Raw genomic sequence first — 25835 nt, 5'->3', positions numbered from 1 at the left:
CTTTCTCCCCTTCTTAAAAATGGGGACCACATTGGCCCTTTTCCAGTCCTCCGGGACCTGGCCCGTGCTCCACGAGTGCTCAAATATTCCTGCCAGTGGCTCTGCAATGACGTCAGCCAGTGCCTTCAGTACCCTCGGATGGAGCTCATCCGGGCCTGCCGACTTAAACACATCCAGTTCTTCCAAGTGACTCTGCACCATCTCAGGGTCTACGCTTGGTGGTCTGGGGCCTTGCTGCTGCCTCTCTACAATCCCACTGTGAGACTTGTCTTGCCCTTCGCTTAGGAACACTGAGGCAAAGAACTCATTGAGGAGTTCAGCCTTGTCCCCCCTGTCACCAATTGCTTTTGCCCGTTCAGTAGCGGTCCTATACTACTCTGGGCCTTCCTTTTACTCCCTATATATCTGAAAAACAATTTTTTGTTATCCTTAACTTGGGATGCCATCCTCAGCTCCATGGTAGCTTTGGCCTTTCTAACTGCCTCCCTACAAATGTGAGCTGAGGAGGCATACTCCTCTTTAGTAATCGCTCTCTGTTTCCACTGCTTATATGCCCCACTTTTTGCCCTTAGGCTGCTCTGGATATCTCTGGTCAGCCAAGGAAGCCTCTCGGCCCCTGTCCCCCTGAATCGGGATCATCTCCCTCTGTGCCTGAAGGATCGCTTCCTTAAGGCACAGCCACCCTTCCTGGGCTCCCATCTCGCCAAATCTCTTACTCTGTAGTGTGTCGTTGACTAAATGCCTGAGTTTGCTGAAATCAGCCTTCCTAAAGTCTAGCACTTTCACCCTACTAGTTACCTTTCCCACTCTACACCTTATGGTGAATTCTATTATTTGGTGGTCACTGTCCCCCAGGTGACCACTATCTGTAGGTCTCCTACCATGTCATCCCCCATTGCCAATACCAGGTCCAGTAAGGCATTCTCCCTAGTGGGACTATGTACCTCCTGTGTCAGGTGGAGGTCCTTTACACAGGACAGGAACCTGCGTGAATGGTGGGAATTTGCTGTCTGTCTCCCAGCAGATGTCCGGGTAGTTTAGGTCCCCCATGACTACTGCCTCCCTAGTCTTTATGGTCTCCGAGAGCTGCCTCAGGAGTTCCAAATCTAGTTCTTCCCCTTGGTGTGCAGGTCAGTAGCAGACCCCTACCACCAAATCCCTTTCCTCTTGACCTCCATGTATCCTAGCCCACGATCCTTCTTTCTCCTCCTCCGATTCCATTTTGATAAGGGTCGATGTATAACGCTCCTTGACATAGAGCGCAACCTGTCCCCCTCTTCTCCCCACTCCTATCCTTTCTGTGCAGCTTATAGCCCTCAATGTGTACCGCACAGTTGACGTTATTTTCTTCTACAGGACCCCATCCTGTGGCACCCAATGTACCTAAAGGGACGTGGTCTGGGGAAGAAGCCAAGACATGCAGTGAGAAAAGACAGTTGTCCCTAGAACCCCTGCAGTTACAGCGGCTGCAGGCTGCTGGGCAGAACTGAATTCTGTCCCTGCCTCTGCCCCAGGTTCCCTTGTAAACACTAGGCAAGTCACTTAAAACACTTTCCTCATGTAGGCAGTTGTGTGTTCTGCACTCTGGGTGCCCCACGTAGGACCCTTAGATCTGATTTGTCTAAGAACTAAGCATTCACAGCTGTAGCTGAAACCAAGGGCACCGAGGTTTGACCACAGAGAGCTCTATAGAGAGCCAAATACTGTGAAAAACTAGCTGGGGTACCTCAGAACTGGGCACCTAAAACTAGCAGATGCAATTAGCTTTTATCTTTCTCTGCCTCAGTTCCCCTGCCTGCAAGATGAGTTATTCCATAGGGTGTGTGAGAAGAGCATAACAACTATAAAGGTATCACTAGTGTGAAGCACTTGGCCTGACTACCACATAAAAAGTATCTGAGGAAATTAATTCCAGCTTCAGAGCAGCAGGCAGTAAAGGGGGCCTTTGGCCACCCACTGACCAAAAAGGATAACACAAAATTGTGTTTGTCTAGGAACTGAGTATTGTCCATCCTATCCAAGAAAAGCAGGTTTCTTTGGGGAAAATAATGTGCGTATGCCATTAATAGTCACATCACAGTGCAGGTGCAAAAAGGGACAGGGGCAATTAAGACTAGTTAGCCATATCAAATTCCGGCATCCAGCTTTGGAGTGCTTGGCTTCTAAGCATATTAAACATTAAGCTTGCACAAGTGTCTGAAAAGAAAAAGGGATGTTTTGGTAGCCATGTTGGTGTGAGACAAAATGCAAACATCTAGAACTCTTGGTTCAGATACCTTTATTAGACCAACTGAGAAATTGCAAAAAATATATATTTCTCTGCAAGTTTTCGGGCTCTCACACCCTTCAGGTTCAGGGAAAGTTAAAGGTTTACCTTTAAAGATTACCACCTTTAACTTTCCCTGAGCCTGATGAAGGGCATGTGAGCCCAAAAGCTTGCAGAAAAAGATAGGGGTTTTTTGCAATTTCTCAGCTGTTCTAATAAAAAGGTATCATCTCCAAACCAAGAGTTTTAGATTTTTGTATTTCTGAAAAGGACACAGGATATGGAAGCAGCCAAAGGTCATCTTCTTCTTCTTGTGTCCTTGCCATAAACTAGATGTTTTCCAGAACCATGCACAAGCAGTGGCTCTTTCTATTGCTACAGCAAGGTCCTCCTTCATACATGTCTCACCAAGGAGTCAGCAAACAAGCAGGTGCTCCATAGTCTGCACTTCGCTGTACTCGCATATATTCATGTCATTAGAGTAGCATCATTGATCATGTTTTTGAACTTCCAGTTTGCATGAGCAGGTGATTCAGGCATGGCCATATTGGCCAGCCTAGATCAGCCCCTCTGGGAAGGTCCTCCAGGGGTTCCAGATCTATTTCAGAGCACCTGATTGCATGTAATCTTTCCGTCTATAACCTCAGTTATGCCCTGTCAACCATCATGTTTAATGGTGCAACACTGGTCACAAAACTCTTTCGTGTTTTAAACCATTTAGTTACTTCTTTGTGACCACTGAGTTAATACCTGGGGTCTTCCATCTGCTGCAGTCTTTTTTGGCACACTATATTTCTTCTGATATCAGGTGGTGCAATGCCAGCCAGTAAGTACAGGCTTTTAGTGTTGGCTTTAGACATCCTGTTATTTCATGACAGCTGTCATTTAGAACTGGTCCTAGGTTCTTGGCACAAGCTTTGTTCCCATACTGGACGTGAATATTCTGCAGTGTTGAACAACACAAGGAAATACAAGTGGTTTGTACGATAGCTGGGTTCACTTTGCGGTGAGCAATTTTCTAAGTACATTGCTGTGGGCACTGACTTTCCCTTTTGTCTTCTCTAAACGTGCTTTGAAGGTAACTGCTCAGTCCAGTGTAACCCCCAAGTACACAGGGTTCGAGTAATTAGTCAGTGGGATTCCATTCCTGGTAATGTTTAATTTCTACTTGGTTTCTCTATGGCATAAGTAAGATAAAGATAAGAGCTATGAAAAGGGTCTCTGAGCTGCAGGCCAGGATTCCCAGGCCTGCATTAGCAGATAAGCTAATCAGTAGTGTCTGCTGCCTTATTAAAGGAATCTGTTTTGAACACAGAGAGGTGAAAGTGGATGATCTGAAGACAGCCTTGTATGCAATTGATCCTACTATTGACGACCTGACAATGGACAACTACATCTACCTGGCTTACCAGGTCCCAAAAGAAGAGTTGGAGCAGGCTGTCCCTCTGCCTTTGGAGACAATAATTGAGAAACTGCTGGCTGGAGACATAAGGCGAGCAGGCCCCTTACCTGAGGAGGCAAGCAGACCAGCACCAGAAGAGGGAGAACCAAGAGACTATGATTATTATTAAACAGATCCTCACCCGCCCCACATTCAGCTAAGCGCTTTGGTATGTAACATTACACAAGTTACAGCTCTGGGCTACTGCACTGTAATGTTGTTTCTGTGCCTGAATGGGTCCAGCTTATAGTTACAGCAGAGAAATCTAGACTGATTTGGGTATTTGGCAATACAGACAGCTCAGGCAGGTAAGATACCTGTATTAATAGTTCAATTTCAGCTCCCTACTAAAGCAAGGTTCACCTGACGTCCAGTCTGTAGCCCTGGCAGGGGCAGCCCATCCTTCCACTGCAAGCTGAAAGGCAAGGAGCCAAGCAAGTGGTGAGCTGGGACCTCTAGTTAAACACTCCACTAATAGCCTAAGTGCAGCAACTGCTAAAGCCTACAAGCCTCCTTAAGTCCCCTCTCCCGTTTTTTTTGTTTTGTTTTAGAGGGGTCAGGCAAGATTCTATAAGAAATTTCAAAGGAAAGGCTGCCTACAAGGGAAAGTTATAATAATAAACCACTAGAATAACTTTGGTGCGTCTTTCCCCGAGAACTTTCTTCACCCACTATAAGCAGGTTTTGTTCAGTGTAGTCAGTCATGTTGAAAGCACTCTAGGCCAAGCCAGGGGAAGGGAAAAAAAAAAGAGAGAAAAAAAGCAGCATCACCAAACCTGCGCCTCTAGACACAGCTATAGCAGTATAGCTAGGGACCTACCAAATTCACGGTGGAAGTGGGCTGCGCAGCAGCTTCTTTAATCTTGCAGATTTCACCCCCCTTGGCTGATTGAGAGGGGCCCCAACCACTCGCTCCTAATCAGTAGGAAGGTGAAAACCATGGTTTTAATTATGGTGCCGGCCAGTCAGCAGCAAGCAGCAGGGCCACTAGGGCCCTATAGCCAAATTAGCAAGGGGGGGGGGGGGGGGGGCACAGAGGAACCTAGAAGATTAAAGGAGCCACTATGCAGCCCATTTCTGTCATTAATTCAGTAGGGTCCTAAGTATAGCACACAGCAGGCTTACTATAGCTCCATAACTGGATATGCCAACCTTTGTCCTATGCAACACAGTACCAAGACTTCTGATGATTTTGTGCCTGAGTTAGTCATCCTCCAAGCGTAGTCAGTCATTTATTAGTCCTTAAGCAGCTTATAGTGTTTTTCATCTCCAACACTGTCACGCTCCTCCTCCTGACCCCAATATCAATGGGGACAGACAGATTTCTAAAGCAAAAAGTGGATCAGGGACAGGAAAACCCTGGTAAGAAACAGTTATGTTCAGTTAGAACCTGAACTGCTAAACAGTGGAGCAGACAAGGTACCATGGGAAAATATAGCACAGGTAGACTGCTCCCTTCCCTAAAATGACCAGTATAAATGGGAGGAATGAAGAAAGCTGAAAAAATGGGGGAGACTACTCTTGGTGAGATAACAGCATTAGCTAAAGGAGAGCTTGAAACAGACTGTCTATAGGATGCAGAGGCATCACAGCCAAATGGCATAGGATAGAGTTGCATAGAAAATGCTCTCCACCAAACTTATACTAGAAACACCATATTCAGTTCTGCATGGCAGAAAAAGGGCCAGTGCCAGAAAGGAACAATTATGGACTGAAGGCAATACCTCCCCCCCACCCTGATTCTTGAACTACATGCAAAGAACTCTAGAAACACCATGAAATAAGTATAAAGCAGGTGCAACACAAACACCAGATAAGGGGGAGCAAATAGCAAAAACATTTGATGAATGAACAATCACAGCCTCTGTTGGAAGTGGTGCAAGCTCCATCACTGAAAGTACCTAACACCGCACCAGAGAAAGCAGTAGACATATAAAGACACAGAACAGTCAGAACAGCTTCAGTACATCCTGCAGTGCAATGGACTTGAGAACTGTAGGTTTAAAAGGAGTATCTGGAATTCAGAACATAGAGTATTTCCTCCTCTCCTTATCTCTATTACATTAAAGGTCAAGTTCTGTCCCTAAAAATCTTGATTCTGTTTAACCCTTAAAAAACAGCTTGAGTTCTAAACTGCTGTGAAATGTTGCATCTAGCTGCAAGAGATTATGTTGGTTCAGATGTCTGGTTGGAAATCGGGCCCTTACTCCTTTCCTTCAGTGTAATGCATATTCCTTTCCCAGTCTCTCAGTGCTATAACCTCCACCCTCTGCTAGAAGTTGCTTTAATTCAGGAACTAGGCAGCCCTCTTTCCCCTGCTAGGGAGATCAGATAGTAGAAGTTTCTCTCTAGCTAGAAGTGTATGGGGACATCCAAGGCCAGCAACCCAGTGAGGTGTTCTATGCTCCATATTCAAAATAAAGCAGGGTTCTCGTTGTGTTTGAGAAATCAACGGAGGCATAATCAGAGCCAGTGATTATTGCTCAGTTCCTTCAAGCAGATACAGACGTGTTGGCAAGCAGGGCACTTAGGTACAGGCCACAGATTCCAGCATAGAACATTCCCTCTTCTTCCAGCAGGCAGACCATTACACTGGAGAACATCAGCACAGATAAAAAAAATTGCTAGGAACATTATGTACAGTGCACCGACAGAATGGAACATATACAGAGACTACATTGATCATGGCAACAAACACCACGTACACTCTACAAAACATGCACCACCTTTTATTTCCATTTATACACTAACAGACATGGCTTTCCAGGGATGTGCTGGAACATAAATGCAGGAAAAGGAAGTTATTTAAAACGGCAGGTCTTCACTGTTCATTTTTAGGAGACCAGTTTGACTAATAATAAACTGGTGTGGTGTCTTAACAGACCTCTGTGGGTCAACTTAAAAGAGAATAACCTCATGTGGCCTTTAGAAACCCAGAATGGCACTAACACCACCATACTGAGGCAAACAAACTGTTACTGTCACACAGTGTAAGTCAGTCTCTCCTGGTTTGCAATGTTTCTATCTATCTGAGTGACACTGCAGGCAGCGCACATCTATTTGGAAGGGATCACTTTATTTCCACTTGTGGCAACTGGGATCAGTAGCTTCCTATATTCCAGAGGAAGGTGGCGCTCTATCAGCACGTTGAGGGGCATCTCGTCTGTCACCAGCCCTTGTCTTCAATTGAAGAGGAGAGGGAGAGAAAGTAAAACAAATATGCAAGATTCCTGTAAAGAAAGCAGTGCTTTCACCCCCCCAGACTCAGAATGCTGTACCCAGAATTCCTTGGGGCATGCTTAAGGAAGCCATTTTTTACTCTTGATATCTGAAATACAGATCCACACAGCTGCCTTCATGGGGGTATTTGCACCCTACAGGTAAAGCAGACAAGTATGTGTCAGAAACGTACATTTTCAGGACCTGTCTACATGGAAATTGAATGGAATAGTTATTATGGCATAGCTCCCTGGGTAGCCCTTCTCATTCTACAAAAAGGACATCTGCTAGGGCAGCTATTCCAGAAGAGGTATTTTTTAGAGCTATACTAGTAAAGATTTTCTTGGCCGATACCGATAGCTGATTATTCATTGTGCATAATTGGCCAATACCAATCATAACCAATTTACAGGAGCACAGCCAGGCAGTGTGGAGAGTGGGGCTGGGGCAGGACAGAGCTACGGGTGACTTATCCAAGGGATCAAGTGTTTTGGCGCTTAAAAGTGGTGGCAGGGGCGCTTGAACGAAAGCTCATGGAATGAGCTTCATTTTTAAGCACAGGGATGTTTCTAACTGGAGCACAGTCAAGTGGGTGGAGGAAGGCTGCCTGCTGTGGGCTTGGGGCTCTCTGCTCTGCTGCCTTTGCCCTGGGAGCCCCATGCTGGCCACACTGCATCCCTTGCCCATCCAGCAGCAGTAGCAAGTTGTGTCCCTTACCTTTCCAGCTGAGGGAGGCACACAGCCAGCATGTGGCTCCCGGGACAAAGGCAGCAGGGTGGAGAACCCCAAGCCCACAGTGGGCAGCCCACCTCTGCCCCATGCCCACCCCCCATTATGAGCCAATAAGGGCTCTTGAACTAAGGCTGAGGGCACAAAGAGACAAAGACACAAAAACATGCCCTGAAATGTAAACATGCAGAATCTCCAGAGTTGGCCACTGACATCTTGTCATTCCAGGGACACACAACCTGCCCACACTATATCCAACATACCTGGAACCCAGCCAGGCAGGAATCTGGAGCAAGAGAGCTCAGGCTGTTCAGGACACAGGGGAAGTAGGTGTGTAATCTGGAAGATCTCATACTTGGAGAATCCCCTGAGTGGCCCAAGCAGTGGGCATGGTGCTCATCATCAAGCAGACCGGGTGGGAGAGGGTGAAGCAGGGAAAGCAATGGGGAATAATGATGTGGTGGCCTTAGAGCTACCCAACTTTTGGGAGCCCAGAAGCAGAAGAGGGTTTGAAACGTTCAGATGAGAAAACTACTGGGGCTTCCACATCAGGTAACTACTGGCATAGAGTAAACTCCACTCTACCTTCTCATGAGGAGTTCCAGGTCAGCTCTCTCCACTGTCTTCCTTCCAGCATGCTTGGTGTAAGCTTCCAAGTCATTACTCAGCTGCTTGAAGTACTGCTCTGAACTAAGGAAAGGAGATAAGGGGAAAGTTAAAGGGCAAAGGGAGTTTCCCGTATAACCATCTCGTCAAAGTCTCCCATTCAACCATCTCTCCATACACTGCACCTGCTTGTACTTCAGGTCACTGCCTTCCAGGGACACAGAGATAAAGTTCCCTACCCCCACTGCAGAAGGACGGCTTCCTAACATGGCAGCTGGTATGGGGTAGACCAGTGGTTCTCAACCTTTCTTGTACCAGGACCCATTTGTAAACATCAATTGCCAGTCCTGACCCAGTAAATAGTTTAAGTAGAAAAAAGCCACCTGGCCCTGCCTGGGCCCTTCACTCCTAACCCACTGACCCCACCCCCAGTGTGTGGGGCAGGGTATGGGTGTGTAGGAGGACAGGGGGGGCCCCCAAGCAGGCAAGACCTCTGCCAGCCTACAAGGGAAAACCACATTTCCCACATTTTTCTTCTATAAAGGAGAATCCATCTTTAAAAGTTTGTTCAGGACCCTTTTATATATTCTTAAGACCCAATTTTGGGTTGCAACCCACAGGTTGAGAAACACTGGCTCTGCTGTGTGGTCTATCCCAGAATAGCTTTCCTGGGATACTGAACTACAGAACTCTGTCTCCTGTCACCCTCCTCCCTCCACCCCTGTGGTTTGGTACACCTGGGCCCTTTCTGCAGCCAACCTGTCAGCCGAGCAGAGAGGAGCCTGCCAGATGGCTGGCAAGACATGACACCAAATGGCACAAATTCCGCTGGTTTAGAGTGAAACACAGGGCCCTGAGCCAGAGGCTCCTGTACAGCAGCACAAGCACTGATCACTACACCAGCCGCAACACACAGCAGCAGGCCAGACCTGTGCTGGCAATACCATCTCTTAGTGAGCAGGAGACCCTTCTGTGGTGGTTCTCCCTCCTGCCAGCTCTTTTCCAGCTGAGCCAGGAAAGGCTGCAGGGGACCAAGCAGCTTGATGCTGTCTGTCTCTTGACAGGCATTTTTTTGAGGAGAGAACAGGGCAAGGAGGGAAGAATTTGCTGCTACTCACCACTTTTCCACAACCTTGAATACATCTCTGGCCACTGGCATTTTCACATAATGGCGAAATATCTTCTTCACCAGGCTGCTTGGCAGTGCAGGCTCCCGCTTTCTTCTTTGCTCTGTTCTATTTTTCTTTGGAGCCTGTTTGGCTGGGGGAGGCTTTGGGGATAACCTTCAAGGAAACAAAATGCCAAGCAAACCAGCTAAGATGTGTAGAGGAACATCAGGAACCCAAGCGAGTTATGGCCAAGAGGGGGCCAGCTTAGGCATTATCAGGTGTTATCCCTTCTGCTTCCCTAGAAGGTTGGTATCGGAGAAACTGACACCCATTCACACTAGATCCCCTTTAATGGCAGCACATAGTGATCTCTCTCCTAAGTACTCATTTTCCTCCTCTGACTCCTAAGCTGCATATTTTAATTCTCTCCTATCAATAAAAGAGCATAAGAGCCTGGCATCCTTTACACTCTAGCACCATCTTATAGCTCTTTTCAGAAGGAGCCCTTATACCAAAAAGATTCCTATGAAGAACAGAATCCCCATGCTACAATATTAATACCATCTAGTTCTTTTATTGCATTTCTCTGTAAATCCCAAAACACTTTAGCCAGGGAGCCAATAATTCACTGGTCACATTTTAGAGGGTAAAGCAGGGGCAGATTTCTTCCCCCTTCTGTCCAAGTTCATGCAGCAGGCCAGTGTGGATCAGACACTAGAACCTAAGGTGTCCTAAGTCTCAGGACACGGTTAGCAGAGACCTCACACAAGAAGTTTCTCTGATTCACCCTCACATGCCCATCTACATGTTCTTTGGTCACAACTCCTGCAGTATGATAAGGAGATGGTACATGCAGCTGGGAAAATTTTGGCTCCAGATATGAATGAAGTGCATGCAGCAGTTAGAGCATGAAAATGAACTAACGACCTGGATTCTAACCTGTGTAATGTTGGGCAAAAAACCAAGCCACACCACGCTTGTTACCCACCCATCAATGGGTATATGGATGCTGATTCATGGGGACAAGAAAGGGTTGAAGCTCAGCAACAGTTGTATTTTACATTTCTAAAAGCAGATGTTATTCCCCTAACCCTGCATAGAGGCCACATGAGAATTGTGCCAATATGGGAATTCAAAGGCCAGTTCAAGCTCCTACGCTATCTCCTGCCCTACCTTATTGCATGGCCACAAGATGCTCCAGAGTCTCATCTGCTGACTGACAACCATGGGGCCATTCTAATGATCAGGGATCCTGGTTTTCTTTGTTTAAAAATTGCAAATTATGATAAAAACAGTGAAATACCCATGTGTTTCCACAATTAAAGTGAAACACCACAAAATATATCTAGGTATTAGTTGAACATGATTTTATTGATATATATTTACATTTTTAAAGCAATCTGGAATGCTACCACTGCCTCAATCATTACAATAAAATAAATGTTAACTACCTGTAGCTGTGTAGCCCCACTTTGTGGCCCTGAGCAGCCCTGATATGCCAGTGCCCTGCCCATACTGGTGCCCCTCAATTCAAACCTACAGCTCCTCACCCCCCCAGTGCGTGACAGAGTGAGGGTGTGGAAAAGGTGGTGGAAGGGCATGTGCCCCCTGAGATTTCTGCACCCAGTGGGGCAAAGGACTGCAGCGGGGCAAGACCAGCTCCAGAAAGGAGTTGCCTCTGTGGCCTACTGGGTGGGACCTGTGCTGGAGAGAGCACTGCAGTACCATGGTGAGGTGCAGCGGTAGCATGGAGTTCTGTCCCCTGCTGCTGCTGGGCAGGCAGGGAGTGCCTCATCTTGGTAGCACAGTGCTCCTTCCCACACCAGGTCCCATGCACTGGGCTGTACAAGCAGCTTCTCTGGAGCTGGTCAAGCCTTGCCGCAGCTTTGCACCTCACTGTGGGCACAGAAATCTCAGGGGGCATGCCCAACCTGCTCCAGACCCCCAGGTATTGCCCAACCCCCAGGCACTGGCTGTACCCCCTCCCCCCACCCCTTCCCAACACATGGCCTGTGCTCCTTCCTCTCCCCAAAGACTTACCTGGAGGGAGCTGTGGCAGCTGCTCTCCACTGCTACCTGGCTGCCACATGCACATGGCAACCCTTGCTTGAAATCACCCTCCTCCTGCTCCCTGCAGCCCCAAGCAGCCCCTTGCAGGCTGGAACTGTGCCAGCTGTTTCCAGTGTTTTTCTCCTTTAAAAGAGAAAATCTGTGTTTCTCTCTGTTAAAGGAGAAAATCTGCATTTTCCTGAAGCAAACAGAAAACCTGGATCCCTGTTAATTACACCGGAAGACTGCCAGGCCGGCTCATTGCCAGGGGTGGGGCGGGGTGGGGGGTTCAAAGACACCTTTCTTGTGTGATAATCTTCAACAGCCAGGATTTGGACCAATGATAATAGTCTTGGCACTGTCCCAGGGCTGAGAGCCTAGTGAACTTTAAACTACCTGTACCACCTGCAGAAGCATACAAAAACTGCATCCACCACCTGCATTCCCTTTGTCAATGGAGAATGGCAACTCTCTCTACTGGAAAATTTACACCCATTCACTGTCTGGATGTGGAAGGAACACATCCCAGTGAACAATCCTAGTGCAGAAACATGCACATGGTGGGATTCAGCTGTGGCCCTGCAAGGTGTGGGATGACTATCACATACCACTGTGCTTTTTTTGCTGATGGTTAGATCACTCCCTCTCATACAGTGTAGAGGCAGGCTGCAAAATATGTTCACTCACCCTGTTCAGAGCAGCGTGTCATACAAGTCTCAGTACCATTCCCTGTTTCAGTGGAGAAGCTAGACCAGGGGCAGGCAATTATTTTGGGCAGAGGGCCACTTACCCAGTTTTGGCAGGCTGTGGAGGGCTGCATGGGTAGCCCCGCCCCTTGATGGGTGCCACCATCTTGGGACCAATGTCCCAGGGCCAGCACCGGTGGCCCAAAGCAGGCTGACAGGGGTCTGTGGAGCTGGGCTGGGCTACACCAGCAGGGAGAGGGGGGAGCTGGCCTGGCTCTACAGAGCCCCTGCCAGCTGGGACCCCACGCTCCTGCCACCCTGCTCTGGGCCCCGCCGGCACTGGCCCCAGGACACCAGTGTTGGCCCCGTGTTCCCACTGGCTCCCGTGCCCTCACGCCCAGTGCCCCCCAGCCCTGCGGTACAGGTGGTGGGCAGCACACAGCCCCGACCCCCTGCTCTCTGGCAGGGAAGAAGCTGGTGCTGAGTGTGGGGAGAAGCGCCCCCTCACCCACCCCGTGGCTGGCGCTCCCTGCTGCAGACACTCGCAGCCCACGTGGGGCTGTCTGGAGCAGGCACAAGCAGCCCCACAGGGGCTGCAAGCAGCTGCTGTGCAGGGCGCCAGCCATGGGGCGAGCGAGGGGCTGCTTTTCCCCATGTTCAGCACCAGCTTGTAACCTGGCCCTGCTGCCAGCCTGGACTCCAAGCTGGCTCTGGGCTTGCCTGTCAGTGGCAGCAGCTGCAGCCCCCCTGCTTGCCACACCAGGCAGTGTTGGCTGCTGCTGCCCACCCAGAGCTCACGCGCTGGGCAGCTGAGGAAGCAGTGGCAAACACTGCCCAGCATGGCAAACGGGGGCACCGCAGTTGCTGTTGCCATGTGCAGCCCCGACAGGCAAGCCCAGAGCCGGTGCGGGGCCCAGGCTGGCAGTGGGGCCAGGTTACAAGGTGGTGCTGAGCATAGGGCAAGGGGGAAAGCGGCCCCTTGCCTGCCCCGTGGCCAGTGCTCCGCACTGCAGCTGCTTGCAGCCTGTCTCTGCTCTGGACAGCCCTGCATGGGCTGCGAGTAGCTGCAGCGCGAGGCGCTGGCTGCAGAGCAAGGGAAGGGCCGCTTTCCTCCACACTGGGAAGGAGCCTGGGGAAAAGCTGAGTGCGGCGGGGCCAGGAGGGCCCTGCTGTTGTGGGAGCCTGCTGGACTTCCCCTGAGTCTTACTGCCCTTGGTTCTGGTCATTTTTTTTTATTTTTTTTTTTTATTTTTTTTTTTACAGGAAACAAGGGCAGATAAATATTAATTTTCTAAATTTTTTAGGGGCCCTGCAGCCCCAATAGAATGGCCTGGTGGGTCGAATGTGGCCCGTGGGCCGTATTTTGCCCACCCGAGCTAGACCAAGCCAAGAGAGTTACATGGCTGAAGAAAAGGTTCTCCTGGCCCCAGAGCTTGCTAATATAGGTTCTCAGAAAGCACGTTGTTGGCTAGGGGGTTGACTGGCCAGGAAGACTAGACTAGACAAGAAGTTCCCCTCATCTTCAGCCAGGCACATCTCTTATTGAGCCACTGAGCTACAACACATTTCCAAACCAATAGATTCATAGATGTTAGGGTCGGAAGGGACCTCAATAGATCATCGAGTCCGACCCCCTGCATAGGCAGGAAAGAGTGCTGGGTCTAGATGACCCCAGCTAGATGCTCATCTAACCTCCTCTTGAAGACCCCCAGGGTAGGGGAGAGCACCACCTCCCTTGGGAGCCCGTTCCAGACCTTGGCCACTCGAACTGTGAAGAAGTTCTTCCTAATGTCCAGTCTAAATCTGCTCTCTGCTAGCTTGTGGCCATTATTTCTTGTAACCCCTGGGGGCGCTTTGGTGAATAAATCCTCACCAATTCCCTTCTGTGCCCCCGTGATGAACTTAAAGGCAGCCACAAGGTCGCCTCTCAACCTTCTCTTGCGGAGGCTGAAAAGATCCAGTTTCTCTAGTCTCTCCTCGTAGGGCTTGGTCTGCAGGCCCTTAACCATACGAGCAGCCCTTCTCTGGACCCTCTCCAGGTTATCCGCATCCCTCTTGAATTGCAGCGCCCAGAATATAGAACTGTTCATTTAGCAAGGCAAGATAACTTGTGATTTTTCCTCCCCATGCAAGACATTTAATCACCTGAGTGTTGGGCCACAGATCTCTCTACCCAGTGTTCTTGCAGCAGCTTCAAAAGGAAGATTCAGTGAACACTCACTGAAAGATCTCAGAACTGTTCTGGGAAGTATTTAACTAAATACATTAATTTGCCAGTTCCCTTTATGTGCTTACTGAAGACTGCACTCAGGATCTCTTTTTCCTTGCTACCAGTGATAAAGCATCCAATAACAGCCTACAGAGATGCCCTGCCTACAACAGACAACGACTGGGGAAGCAGCCCTCAGGACTCCAGTCTGGCAGCTACATCAGCTTCCAGTTTGCTGCCTGGTTTTGCACTTACTTGGGCACAGCCATTTTTAGAGAACGTGGGGTTGATAGCGAAAGAGAGACCTGGTCGGCCATAGCGTGGACAAATGCAGGCATCTCCATGGAAAGTTCTGAGGATAGAAAGCAACACACACATATAAACTCTGGATTCCAGCAGTTTAGAGTTCCTGCTGCACGGGCTGCCAAAGCATCCAAGACAGGGCATGCTATGTAGGATTTTTCCACTGCAAACCACACTGTAAGCTAGAGATGCACCAATACATTGGTCCAATATCAGATCAGCACCGATATAAAGACAACTGTCTGTATCAGAAATTGGCTTGATATGGCTGATAATTTGGCCGATAAATGGCCCATGCTGCGCGCAGCCACAGCGCAACACGAAAGTGGCAAGGAGCACAGCCAGGCAGCTTGGAGAGCTGTGTCCAGCTGGTAAGTTTGTGTGGTAGAAGGGGAGGAGGAAAAGAAGGGGCTTGGGGGGCAGATCAAGACCCCTGTGGGGAGGAAGGGGGTGGGGCTGCAGCAAGCGCTGCCCAGCTGGGGCGGGACGGGTGCAGAACGGAGCTGTGGCTCGTCCGTGGGGCAGCTCCTGCTGCTGTGCGCCATTTGTCCAAGAGCCGCTCATCCAGCACCTCCTGCTTCTGCTCCCACTGCTGGTCTGGGAGGGCATGGAGGGGTATGTACCACCAGATCTGTGCAGGGCGAGCTGGGGCTGCGCAGGGCTCTTCCCAGTGAGGGGCTGGGCTGCGCTGCACTCAGGGTGGGTAGTGGCAGTGCTGGGAGGGAGGGTTGCAGGGATGCAGAGGCTACGGCAAATTTCAAGGTAGCTGAAGCCCCCTCCATAGCCCTCTCCCAGCGTAGCCGCTGCCCACCCTGAGGACAGCTTGGCCCAACCCCCACCAGAAAGAGCCCAGTGCAGCCCCGGGCCCAGCCCACCCCACACAGATCTGGGGGCACATGCCCCCACCTTGTGCCTTCCCAGGGTGCATGCAGCAGAGGGAGCTGCCTCCTGGATGAGCTGCTTGTGGCTGTCCTGCACCCTGCCCCACCCCAGCTGGGCAGTCCCAGCCCCAGCCCCACTCCCTCCCTCACTGCAGAGGCCTCAATCTGCACCACCACACCTCATCCCTTTCCCCTCCCCTTCCACCACAACAGACTTACCAGCTGGACACTGGTCTTCAAGCTGCCAGGCTGGTATCGGAAATCAGATTGGTATTGGCCGATAAGCCTCTTTAAAAACCAGCTACTGGTATCAGCTCCAAAAATCTCCATCTGTGTACTGTTACTGTAAGCATCTCATGACCACTTCCCCCTCTCATGCCTGATCAAGTCTTTCACACCTACAGCAGCAGTTGTCAAGAAGTCTTCTACCTTTAATGCATTCAGAGCTTCCTCCTGTTTAAACCATGCTAATCACCGTCTCTTCCTGCTCCTCACTTAGACTTAGTGCCTGGCAAGCTGTCTGCATACCTGGTACTTTTTTTATTCTAGGGCCATGGTGGGGGGAAATGCCACAGTAAGTTGAAGCTAGCTCTTTTTACACTTAACTCCTGAGGAAATCCCCACAAACTGACCAGTATTCCATTCCTGTTATATTAAAAAATCCCAACTTTGCTTTCCCAGTTCACAGGTAAATTTGGGAACAAGTTGATTTAGTCTAGAAATAACGGTCCATAGACATAGTCTCCTTTAAAAGCAACTACTATTTGTCATGGTCAGACAGGATACAGGGCTAGATGGACCATAGGTCTGACCTAACATGGCACTTATAGTTTTACTAGCCAACTGCCCATCAGGAATGATTTGGGGGTGGGGGGCGGTGATGGAGCTCTATGCCCCCCCTCCCTGCTGCAGTGGCGGGGGTAGGGAAGGAGTGGGCCTGGGCCTGATGTGTGGGAAGATCGGGCCCAAGGGTGGGGAGAAGCTGGGCTGCTGCAGCAGGCGGAGGGGGTGAGCAGCAAGCCCAGCCAACCAGGCAGCAGTGAGGGGATGGGAGGAGTGAGCTTGGGGCCAACACGGGGGAGGATCAGTGGGCCCAGGCCTGAGAGGGGGGGGAGGAGGCCTCCTCCTCCCCTCCCCCAGCCACTGCCATGTTGTCTGGGCCCCCAGATCCGCTCCCACCACCGCAGCAAGCCAGCTTCTCCCCCAGCTCAGGCTCACTTCTCACCTCCCCCCCCGCCTCCCCCAACATCAGGCCTGGGCCCACTCCTTCCCTCCCCCAACCACCACTGCCGTGGCAGGCCCGCTCCTCCCCCCACCGCTACCGCACTGGTCCTGCAGGTGGAAACAACGGAAGGGGGGGAGAGACGGGCCGAGGCCAGCGCTGGTGGCCTCACCCCCACTTAGCATCCTGACCCTGCTCTCCTCCCCCGCTCCCCCATCACCTCCAAGGAGCAAGGTGGGGGAAGACGGGACATACGACCAACAAGACCAGCTCTGGTGGCATCCCCCACTCCCCTCTACTCCATTGCTGCTGCCTGCAGGTAGCACAGCTGGCCTCACCACCCCCCCCCCCCCCCCCCACCATCATGGCAGCACTTCGCCGCTTCCTAGTTGAATGCTTCTTCACACTCTAATTGGCTGTTTGTCAGCCAATAAAAGCACAAATAAAGTTTTATGGACAGACAGACAAATCGAGACTTTTATAATATTAGAATGTTGCCCTGACATTACAGCACTGCTCAGTGGGTGTTAGATATCCACAGCAGATGCAAGGCATCAGAATTTTTCATTCAGTGTTCGAGCAGAAAGGCATCATGGAGCTGTGCACAGGGGAAATGTGAAAACTGCATCTTCCCACAGCTGGAACTGCATGGAGCCCACAGTTCAGACTGCCTGTGGCAGCAAAACCCTCAGGCCTCAGAGAAAAACCCTAAAGTTTGGCAGCTCTGGTTGATTTCCAACTCTGTAGTGTGGAGCAAAGTGGTTTGAATATTCCCACTGATTTGTAGTCCTTGACAAATTTGAAGATTTAGCCTACTGAAGATGGCAACAACATAAAAAAAAAACCCTTTTACTTTTGGAAAATTCATCAGCTGCAAGATCTCTCTGGATGTCATTCTTCTGTGCAATCAGGACAATAGAACTGATAATAGTCTTAACCAAAATCCTTCTACAGTCTACAGACTGGCCTTAGGAAGAAGACAATCCAGCCACTTTCTGCCATTACAAAGATCTCTTACCTTCACTTTTAGCACCATCCTCACTTAACTCCTCTTCCTCTGTTTTGTGCTCTTCAAGTTCACTCGTGTCTTCTACAACAGCTCCATCATCCATATCAACTGTCTGTTCCACAGGTTCTATGGACTTCTTCCTGGTAGGTTCAGAATACCGAGTGAAGGCGGCACTGGACTGCCTGCTTAACCTTCTGGCTCCAGCATTTTCAGGAAACTCAACAACTACATGTTCAAAACGATAACAGACATGTTATAGTACCAGACCTTACAGCCAAGGATCTCAGAACCCTCATGTGCATTAAGTGCATGCTACCGCTTGAGTGAGATGGTCACCAAGAATATCTGAACAAGGATGTAAAATGCTTCATAAGTCTAGGATGCAGTTTTTAAAAAATAATTTAATGGCTAGGTAAACAGATACAGTCTAAGTTACTTGGCCATCCATTTTGCTCTGGATAGCTTTCTGAAAGGAATACATGGGAAGCTCTTAACAACATGGAAAAGCACAAATGAGGTTTTCAGCTCACAAAAGCATCTGAGCTTCTCATCAGTATCTTCCCATTTAAAAAGGGACATTCCAATGCCAGCAGAGCAGCTGCAGCAAAAGGTAGAAGCAGCTCAATGTCAGATTCTGTACGAGTTTATCTGCTTCAGTACACCAAAATAGTTTTATGCAACTAGAGAGAGACCTTTTCTACATTCATTGCAGTTTAGATATTAAAGCAATAATAAAGACTGAGGGAAATTGGTTTACTTATCTTATTGCTGGACCCCATAGAGCTAGAAACCAATGATATTTTTGCAAAAAAGAGGTCAGAAATGCCTAGTGGGGAACTAATACCTATGATCAAATATATGTTAGTTTGTACACAGCAAATATAATCCTTATGGTCCTGAATCAGTGCTAGCATGACAGTTGTGCAAAAATACATGAGTCTGAGGTATCGCCTTCTTACTGGCTACTTGCTGATATTTTAGTTTCTAATGAACTGTGACTAAACCATACCAAGGAGCAATAGGTAACCTAGTAGGAACCAGACCAGCAACAACAGGAAGACAACTCACCCCCTTTCAGGACTCCAAGTCAATAACCTTTATGTGGTCAACTATGGTTCAATCAGAATGGGTCATTTATGAACAGTGGCCTGGATCAGGAAGCAAGCCAGAAGAGATCTTTCTTTTATTAGACACAAGTCCTCTTGTATCTAACCTCTGACAGTTCAGCTTCTACCAATTTTGGTATATACGTAGCATATTTCTTGGATGAAGACCGAGCAGCAGTACAGGGCAGATGGGAAGCATGAGAACAGATCTCAGATAGTTAGAGAGGTGTAGGTTGTAGCTGTGTTGGTCTAAGGACATAGGCAGACAAGGTTCTTTGGGTAAATCTGATATCTGTTAGTACACTAACTAAATCGTTGGAAATAAATTTTCTTAGCAAGCTTTCAGGTTTAAAAACCCTTTGTCAGGCTGAGGAAGTATCTTCAGTTGGTGTGTGTTCTTCCTGGATGCAATGAATGGTAAAGAAGCTAGAAGCTGGTATGCATGCAAGAAAGCCAGCCAGTGAAGATGTAAACTGAGGAGTCAGTGGGTGAGAGAGAGGTTCGGGGGGGGGGGGGGGGGGGGGGGAAGGAATGTAGCAGGTAAATAGTGGAGAGGTACTTGGGGACTCGCATGTCAGGCAGGTTATAATGCATCATAAATCCAATGTCTATATTTAGTCCATGATTTTTTCTATCCAGGAGGTTGAAGAAGTGAAGTTCATAGGCTCGCCTGTGAAAAGTGTTTTGTAAATTCCCTTTTGAGGATTAGAACTTTGAGGATTGGAGAGAGAGAGAGTGGTTTCCTTGTGAGAATTGTGCATGGGTCTCCAGAGTCTGCTGGGGCACCAGCAGCCAATTGCCAACCGGGGGGGAGGGCCGGTCAGTGCCGCCAGCACTTCTCAGTGCCAGCCAGGACCAATCTTGGAGCACGTGCCCCCCACACATCGCCTATGCCCACTGGTAATTGGGTTTTCTTGTCACAGCAGAAATATAGATTTCTGGTATGCATTCATTCTGGTGCACAGTTGTTGTTTGGTCTCTCCTACATATTTTCCGTCAGGGCATTTGGTGCATTGGATAAGATGTATTACATTTCTGGAGGCATAGTTGTAAGATCCAGGAATGCTGATGGTTCTGTTGTGGGGGTGGTAGAGATATGTTGGCAGGTTTTGCATTGCTTGTCATGGCATGGTCTGGACCCACTTGGTGTATTTTGGGCAGCAGGAAGTTTCCTTCTGGTGATGAGGTTAGTGAGGTTCAGTGCTTGTTTGAAGGCTAGCATGGGTGGTTCTGGGAAGATCTCTTTAAGAATTGGGTCTCCTTCTAGTATGGGTTGCAATTGTTTGAGGATTTTCCATATAGATTCAAGAGAGGGGTGATATGTCATAACCAGCAGTGTGCGATTCGTGGGGGGGTTTCCTTGTGTACTCCAGCAATTCTTCACATGCTATCCAGGTAGCTCTTTCAAATGTGCAATTCATCTCTCTGGAGGAGTATCCTTGTTGAGCCTTTTTAATATTTTGTGAGGTGATAATCCAGGTGTTCTCCTTAGTGCAAATTCAGTGGCATCTGAGGGCTTGGCTGATGTCACAGCTTTCGGAGTGTGCGTAGGGCAACTGCTGGTTCTTTGCAGATATGCATGCTGGTCTGTGGGTTTCTTGTATAGCGTGGTCTGTATTTTATCGTTCTGGATACTGATCGTGTCTAAAAAGGATATGTTGGTGCTGGAGTACTCAAGAAATAGTTGGACAGAACCTGCTCTTTGGGTGATAAGCGTTTTTAGAATTGATTTGACAAAACTTGGTATTTCATCAGTTGAGGTTTCATGGTTGGATATGAGAGGTCTGCTACGGTTCCCTTATTTGTAGATTCTAGGGAGCATGTAAAAGGCCCCTGGATCAGGTAGTGGGTGGGGGGCGGAAATCAAGGTCTGTAGTTTTTCTTGTAGTTCTGATGAAAATGATTTGATGGAATTTTTGAGTTTCAAAGTAAAAGGGGAATAGGATGTTCCTGTAGTTCTTTATAGTAGGTGGTGCCAGAGAGTTGTCTGTTGGCTTCTTTTATGTAGTCTTCACAATTAGAATGACTATGGCTTCTCCTCTACCTGCTGGTTCTATTACTATTTGGTGGTTATATCTTAGAGATTCTATGGTCTCTCTCTCCGATAGGGAGAAGCTGTTATGGTGCTGTGTGTTGTTGATTATTTCATTGTTCATTCTTTCCCTGAAGCAGTTAATATAGCAGTCAAGTTTAGAGTTTCATCTACTGTGAGGTGCCCAAGCCGATGTTTTTTGGGGTTGATCTTTTCCTCAATGTTGTCAAAGGACAAGGAGTTGTTGGAAGTAGATTCATTTTGGTTGTGGAAATATTCCTTGAGGAAGACCTCTTCTAGTTTTCCACACTGAAGTATTTTATTAGGGTATTTTTCTGGACAGAAATTTAGGCTTTTAGAAAGGACAGGTTTTTCAGTTTTGGTAATCATGTACGTGGCACTGGCTTGTCCAACATGCGGCCCACCAAGCTGTTTTCTGAGGCCCGAGGTGCTGCTACAGGAAACTAAAGTAAACTGTTTACTTTTGTTCCCACCCCTTGTCCCTCAGCAGCTTCCTAATAGCTGCCGAAGGGCTGGGGAAGGGACAAGGTTCCCACATGCAGCCCGCAGTACCCCATGGCGGGGCCTGAGCACACACGTGCTCCCTGGTGCCCGGACGACTTACCGGGTATCCTTGAGAGCAGGCCGAGGCAGTGGTGCAGGGCCAGGGCTGGGGCTCAGCGGCAGAGCCACGTGGGCCTGAGGCGGGAGTGAGGGGCGGCACGGGCATCCGCGGCTGCCAGAGCAGCAAGGCAGGTGGCAGTGGAGCAGAGGGTGCCTTTCCTGCACATCCCGAGGAGGCTGCGGCTGGGAGGACGAGGAGGAGCCCAGACTGGGGTTATCGCACGTGGCAGCGACTCTTCCCACCCTGCTCCAGTCCATGTCCAGCTGCAGCTGCGGCCGTGCCCAGCTGATCTGCAAGTCTCTCTCGCAGCCTCCCGGATACACTGAGCAGCCCCCGCTCCCTCCCTGCCCGTCTGCCCCCTGCAAGGCAGCAAGCAGCAGAGGCTACAAGCTGCCGCGCAGCTGTCTCCTGCCAAGACACATCCTTCCACCTTTGATTAGTTTCCACTCTGGCTGATATCTTTTCCACATTTGATCTGTTGACTTGCATTTTGCTTCTTTCATTATGCGAAAATGTTTATTTTAGTCAAGTGTTTGGTATTATTTAATTGTTGCTTTTATATTGTTTTAGTTTGGATTTTAAACCACATTTCCAGACCTATTTCACTGTCACTTCCTGCAACTTCATTGGTGTCAAAGGTCACATGACATCACTTCCTGATGCGATACCGCTTCCTGTGAGGTCTTTGAATGTGGCTCGCCAGCCCACTGGGTGATAAAAAGTTCATGATCTGGCCCCACATTCAAAAAGGTTGGACACCCTGACGTGGAGAGATTGATATTTGAGGGTTAGCTGCTGCTTTCAGTTTCATCAATTTTGAGGTTGGAACGTTGTAAGGTGTTGGTGTTGTTTCTCTGATGGTTTATATCTTCACTGACTGGCTTTCTTGCATGCACACCAACTACAGATGCTTCCTCAGCCTGACAAAGGGTTTTTAAACCCAAAAGCTTGCTAAGAAAAAAAACAATCCAACTGTTTAGTTGGTCTAATAAAAGATATCAGATTTACCCAAAGAACCTTGTCTACACAGTTAGAGAGGGTTTCAGGTGTTTGCATGCATAGTAGCATGCAGCACGAAGGACTGTGACCTAAGCTTTGGCTCCTAGACAGTAATTAAATAAAACCAGTGAGAATATACAAGGTGAAGGGAACTCAATAGCCTAAAGCAGTGGTGCTCGATCTGTTGGTGCTGCAGGTCCAATGAGCGGTGCGCAAAGTGTGTAAAAAACATTCTTTTTTAAATTTAATTGGAATTTTTTTATTTAATCAAATTATTTATTTTTAAGATGCTTTTTAAAAAAAAAAAATCAAATTAAAACTATATATAGGTTATGTTAAAATCTCAAACATATCATCATGTAATAAGAATTATAACTTCTAATTGTATACTATTTGAGACAATATATTCATGTAACCTTTTTAGAAAAGTTTTATAAATAGGTCGCAACAGGTAATGGACTATATTAGGGGCCCAATCTTATGAGGTTCCTAGAGGCTCTTCTATAGATCAGTAAAGATTAAAGAAAACCGCTCTATCCAAAGGAACTCAGTGTTTATTCTAGAAAATCCCATTAAGCATCTCTGTGATGCTTAGTTTCAGTTCTCAAACTGTGGATTTGTGTCTCCAGAGATAACATCCTTGTTAACAGCAGTATATGGAGATGAGAGATAACAGTCCTGATTACCAGGGATCCTGGTTTTCTCCAATTAAAAATTGCAAATTCTCTGATTAAAACCCCCAAATCTGAGATTAAAATTAAAGGCCCACCACAGCCCGCCCCGGTGCTGCTGGTGTCCCTCACTCCCACGCAACAGCCCCCCAGCCCCACATACACAGGCAGACACACAGATGCACACTGACATCCACCCCAGCAGGTAAGTGTGTGGGGGAGGAAGGGGTAGGGTGAGGCAGGGAACGTGCCCCTGTGCCCACTCCCAGGAGCAGGGTCAGCGGTGAGGACAAGGGTGTCCCTCTGTGGGCCGCACACACTGGCCAGCTTAATAGGGGATTTTGCACACAGTGGCCACCACCATAACTCTGCTGCTGCACCCCATGCTGCCTTCCTGTAGCTGGCTGCACGGCTTTGCAAGCAAATGACATGTGGCACAGCAGTGGTCATGTGGTGGTGGCTTCCATGTGTGATCCGCACACTTGTGGCCTGGTGGCCTCATATGTGGTGGCCACCACCACCTCTGCTGCTTGCCTGCGGAGCCGTGCCCACGTGGAAGTGGCTGCCGTATGCAAGCCCTTCTGTCCGCAGGCACAGCTCTGCAGACGAGCGGCAGTAGCTGTGCAAGGTGGTGGTGGACACTATATGCAAAACCCCTGTGCCCCCGCTGGCCAGCACGCGATCACCACCACCATCATCCCGTGCTGCTGCTGCCGCTTGTCTAAGGAACCATGCTCGCAGATGGGAGGGGCTTGCACACGGCAGCCCTGGCTGCCACTACACTGCTGCTGCTGCCCTGCAGCCGGCTGCACAGCTCTACAGGCATGGCTCCGCCGCAGCAGTGTAGAAAAGGTTTTGCATTCAGCAGCCCCCACCATTGGCACGACTCTGCAGGCAAGTGGCAGTGGCTGCCATGTGCAAGCCCTCCCCCACCCCCCAAAGTCACTATCCCTCACTGCCACTGCACCACTGCAGAGCTGTGCCCGTGGAGCTGTGCTCACGGAGCTGTGACCAGCCGTGGGGCAGCAGTAGCAGTACAGTGGCGGCTGCTGCATGTGAGCCACACCCACTCTGCTGCCAGCTAGCCAGCCCGCGTGCGGCTTGCACGCAGCAGCTACCACTGCTGTGCTCCAAGACACTTGTCTGAAAAGCTGTAGGGCAGCAGCCACTGTGTGCGAACCCCCCACCAGCCGACCAGTGCATCTGCAGCCCACAGAGGGTCACCCCTGCCCTTATCCCCTGGCCCTGTTCCTAGGAGCAGGTTGAGGTGGGGGACAGGGAGGCACTGCGGTGTGTTGTCTGGGGCCTGTGGCACCCGGTGCATCACCTGCTACCTCAGCACCCAGCCACCTTCCACCCCTAGCCCTGCCCCACAACCCCCAAGCCCCACTTACCTCCAGGGGCGAAGGACGAAGGGCAAGCCTGCGCCTAAGCCCAGCCTTGACCAACTCAGAGGTTCAGGTCCTGCCCTTCCCTCTCTCCTCCCCCTCCAGGCAGGGCTGGGAGTTTCCTGCCCTTTATGCAATCAGCTCTTGCAGGCTGGAACTGTGCCTGCCTCCAGGGCTCTTTGCAGAAGTGGAAAAACCATGGATTTCTCTGCTAAAAAGGGGAAACCTGCGTTTTCTCCAAAGAAAACAGGGAAACAGAAAACCTGGATCCCTGATGATTACCTACCCATCAGCCCTATTGTGTCTCTGCAAATTTGTGTACAGAGTCAGGCCCTTACCTCTCTCTGAAAGTACAGTTTCAAGAACTTAAATGAATAGAGCATTGTTAAGGGTGGAATAGATCTGGGCAAGGAGGAGCCTAGAGAGGAATGTGAGGAGGAAGGGGCAGTAAAAAGAAAAGAGAAACATTTTGAGCAGAAAATTCCAGAAGTCTTGAGGGATAAGTTTCTGAGTATAGCCTCTCCATTTATTTGAGATCTAGTGAGGTGATGGTATGGCAGAAGGGAAAACCTATCATGGCAGCAGGCTTGCCAAGCCGTAAAAGAGAGAAGAAATCAAAGATGAGAAGAAATCTAGAAGAAAGTAAAGAAAGCCACAAAGCTAATAACATATGGCTGCAGTGCTCATTTGATGTCCTCTTAAGATAGTGTGGCAAAAATATCTCCTAAATAGCCATGATTAATCTGGTGACTTGGAGATTGTTCACCTCCCAATGACTTCATAAGTATCTGCTTCAACTAGATTTGGTAAATAAAATAACCAAATTATAGTTCTGATGTAGCTGCAAAAATAACCTGAAAAAAAATATCAAAGTAAATCACTGCTTTAAAATATATAGGTGTGACCTTCTAAAAATGAAACTTACATCTCTCTCCAAAGTTGTGAAAATATGTATCAAGGTTATATCACACAACAAGAATACATTTTTTGTAGAAAAAAAAGATGATTAAAGTGAGGCTTCCTGACCAGTGATTTAAGATCAAATCCATCCTGGTGGTACAGGCCAGACTGGCCCCCCACCACCTCCAGCCAGCCCCTGCATGCCCAAATCAGCCCTGGGCAACCTCCATGTGATGATCTAGCATGCTTCTGGCCTGCATTGTTCCCCACAGGTTAAGAAATTCGCTGCCACAACTCCCCTGCTGCCAAATTTTGGGACCCATGCAGGCCAGGTGTCATGGCTCCACGGGCCATACCTAGCCTGCAGACCAGCAGTTGAGCATCC

The 25835-nt window shown here is 48.9% G+C and overlaps 2 protein-coding genes across 9 annotated transcripts in view; one reads left to right on the top strand and one right to left on the bottom strand.

Moving 5' to 3' along the window:
• The window catches only part of TSNAXIP1 (translin associated factor X interacting protein 1), a 94304-nt gene that overhangs the window by 63153 nt on the left and 5316 nt on the right, over positions 1–25835 (top strand). For 3 of the 4 annotated variants that reach the window (XM_019488977.1, XM_019488975.1, XM_059713632.1), the window contains one exon: positions 3582–4345. In XM_019488977.1, coding sequence (XP_019344522.1) covers positions 3582–3837 — 256 coding nt within the window. In that variant the 3' untranslated portion in view covers positions 3838–4345. Of the gene's footprint in view, positions 1–3581; positions 4346–25835 lie in introns of those variants that run through there. The other variant, XM_019488976.2, reaches the window with a different exon arrangement.
• Positions 6421–25835, bottom strand: part of CENPT (centromere protein T) — a 41233-nt gene continuing 21818 nt past the window's right edge. For all 5 annotated transcript variants that reach the window (XM_019488971.2, XM_014599279.3, XM_019488973.2 and 2 more), the window contains 5 exons: positions 17739–17954; positions 14570–14666; positions 9380–9544; positions 8241–8345; positions 6421–6887 (listed from right to left, as the gene is read on the bottom strand). In XM_019488971.2, the coding sequence (XP_019344516.1) occupies positions 6764–6887; positions 8241–8345; positions 9380–9544; positions 14570–14666; positions 17739–17954 (707 nt within the window). In that variant the 3' untranslated portion in view covers positions 6421–6763. The remainder of the gene's footprint in view (positions 6888–8240; positions 8346–9379; positions 9545–14569; positions 14667–17738; positions 17955–25835) is intronic.

Source organism: Alligator mississippiensis, chromosome 10 (genome assembly GCF_030867095.1).
Source record: "Alligator mississippiensis isolate rAllMis1 chromosome 10, rAllMis1, whole genome shotgun sequence".
NCBI classification, from domain to species: Eukaryota; Metazoa; Chordata; order Crocodylia; family Alligatoridae; genus Alligator; species Alligator mississippiensis.
The sequence above is the reverse complement of the archived record's forward strand: the minus strand, read 5'-3'. Positions and strand labels throughout refer to the sequence as shown.